This window comes from Mandrillus leucophaeus, unplaced genomic scaffold, assembly GCF_000951045.1.
Source record: "Mandrillus leucophaeus isolate KB7577 unplaced genomic scaffold, Mleu.le_1.0 Scaffold101, whole genome shotgun sequence".
NCBI lineage: Eukaryota > Metazoa > Chordata > Mammalia > Primates > Cercopithecidae > Mandrillus > Mandrillus leucophaeus.
This window is the reverse complement of record NW_012098210.1, coordinates 665,742-668,174: the sequence shown is the minus strand read 5'-3', so window position 1 is coordinate 668,174 and position 2,433 is coordinate 665,742. Positions and strand designations below refer to the sequence as shown.

General features: G+C 49.0%; 2 protein-coding genes across 6 annotated transcripts in view; one reads left to right on the top strand and one right to left on the bottom strand.

Moving 5' to 3' along the window:
* The window catches only part of PDYN (prodynorphin), a 22,408-nt gene extending 20,476 nt beyond the window's left edge, over positions 1–1,932 (top strand). For 4 of the 5 annotated variants that reach the window (XM_011974446.1, XM_011974437.1, XM_011974442.1 and 1 more), the window contains one exon: positions 489–1,145. In XM_011974446.1, coding sequence (XP_011829836.1) covers positions 489–1,121 — 633 coding nt within the window. In that variant the 3' untranslated portion in view covers positions 1,122–1,145. Of the gene's footprint in view, positions 1–488 lie in introns of all 5 variants that reach the window. The other variant, XM_011974421.1, reaches the window with a different exon arrangement.
* LOC105536164 overlaps positions 1–2,433 on the bottom strand; it is a 67,583-nt gene that overhangs the window by 34,052 nt on the left and 31,098 nt on the right. The gene's annotated exons all lie outside the window — the stretch shown is intronic.

The window sequence follows — 2,433 nt, the reverse complement described above, 5'->3', positions numbered from 1 at the left end:
TGATGCCATTGCCCCCCACCCCAAGCCTGATGAACCCTCCTGTGTCCTCTTGTGTATTCTCTGCCATTCTGCACTTCTCTGTCCTACTTTACCAAGAGTTAGCAGCGTGCTTCACACCTGCAGAAGCCTGGGAGAGAATTTGTATTTTTAATGGAGGTGGGGTTTCCTGTCTGGGAGTCAGACGTGGAAGGGGAAGGGTGAGCACACAGAACACTCCGGGAAGATCTTACTTCCAATTCTGGCAATTGCCACCTGCAGCCATGTGTCCTGGGTCTAAAGCCATTTCACCTCTCCAAGTCTGTCTTCTCTTTCTCACAGGCACAAAGTCCCCTACCTTTATGCACCACCAGGAGTATGAACATGGGTAGCCCAGGGCTTAGCAGTGGTGCTTATTTTTATTTTGTCAGACACTGGACAGGGGAGCCTAGGGCAGAGCAGTGCATGTGTTTTAATCATTTGCCACTGTGATCTTTTTGGGTCTTTTACAGATTTGCTCCCTGCAATGCCAGGCTGCCCTGCTGCCCTCTGATGAATGGGAGAGATGCCAGAGCTTTCTGTCTTTTTTCACCCCCTCCACCCTTGGGCTCAATGACAAGGGGGACTTGGGGAGCAAGTCGGTTGGGGAAGGGCCCTACAGTGAGCTGGCCAAGCTCTCTGGGTCCTTCCTGAAGGAGCTGGAGAAAAGCAAGTTTCTCCCAAGTATCTCAACAGAGAACACTCTGAGCAAGACCTTGGAGGAGAAGCTCAGGGGTCTCTCTGGCGGGTTTGGGGAGGGAGCAGAGTCTGAGCTGATGAGGGATGCCCAGCTGAACAATGGTGCCATGGAGACTGGCACACTCGATTTCACTGAGGAGGACCCCAAGGAGCAGGTCAAACGCTATGGGGGCTTTTTGCGCAAATACCCCAAGAGGAGCTCAGAGGTGGCTGGGGAGGGGGATGGTGATAGCATGGGCCACGAGGACCTGTACAAACGCTATGGGGGCTTCTTGCGGCGCATTCGTCCCAAGCTCAAGTGGGACAACCAGAAGCGCTATGGCGGTTTTCTCCGGCGCCAGTTCAAGGTGGTGACTCGGTCTCAGGAAGATCCGAATGCTTACTCTGGAGAGCTTTTTGATGCATAAGCACCTCTCATTATGGAGTAGAGTCAGGAGCATCCCCTGACACCTTTTCAGGTTGGAGTGCACTCATTCATCCTCTTGTATGTGCCCCTTCCCCATGCTCAGCTCAGCACTGTGTACAAAATATCCAAGCCCAGCCTGTCTCTCTCCTGGCTGGGAGTACGGGATTTCTCTGGGGTCTGTGATAGGGAAGGGTGGATGTCCCTTCCCCACAACAGGCTTAATGCTTGGCTCAGATGCCTAAACTCTAAAACTACCAGCAGCAGCAGCAGCAGCAGCTTGTGATTTCAGTCCTTCCAACCTGTTCTCGTGACTCCTCAATTCCAGGGAACCAGAGCGACCTGTTCTTTGTACCTGTAGGTCTAGGATCTCCAAACTTAACCAATCACATGCCCCTCTCAGAAGAAATATGAGCATGCTCCCTCATGCAGATAGTATACGCATCATAAACAAAGAGTAGAGCTTTAACATAAGATAAATAATCATACACAGAAATCCTGACATTATATTCCCAAATCTCAAAAGATCTCCTGTGCACCCCACTTTGGGGACGATGCTTTAGGTACAAAGCTTAAACATTGCCTTATATTGGATCAGGAACCCTTACAGCAGAGGGTCCAGTCTTCTAGTGGGTTTAATGTTTAGTTAGTGTACTCTGAGTCTTCATTGTTCAGAAAAGAACCTCTTGAAGAACTGACTTCCTGAACTCCCAGTCATGTTGGTACTCCTTACAGAAGCGAGTGAAAACCCCTTTAGGGAATGATTGAGAGCAGCCTCTTGAATGCTTAAATGATCAAGGAGGGAGCAAGGCAAACCAATTTGTTCTGTGCAGCAAACTCAAAATGTGGACCAGTTCCCTCAGCCCTCATTAAACTAATTAAACTGATCGGTATCATGCTTCTACTCCATGGTGAACTGAAGCAGAGTCAAGTTGATGAAGTTAAGCACGACCATGTTCTTGAGCAGCTGAATTGGCTGCCAAGAGTCCAAGCCATCTGGCCTAACATATGCACTGGGCATTGGGTAAGGGACTCCAGAAGCAGCAGCTAGAAAGAGAAAAAGGCTCTCTTCAGTCCCCATGATGCTTCTTTCCTCTTAATGTCTCAAAATAAAACCAGAAAGAGGAATAAAATGATTAAGTGCTTGAGGCCAAATGAGTTCCCTTGATTCAAATAACCCTGATTCATAGACAGAGACCTCCCGATGTCTTGGTTTCAATCAAAGCCCTCTCTCTCTGTCTCTCTCTCTTTTGCTCTCTCATTCCCAGGCACTCTTTTTTGGTTTGTGGGTCCAGGAGATGGGACTGGATAGGAGA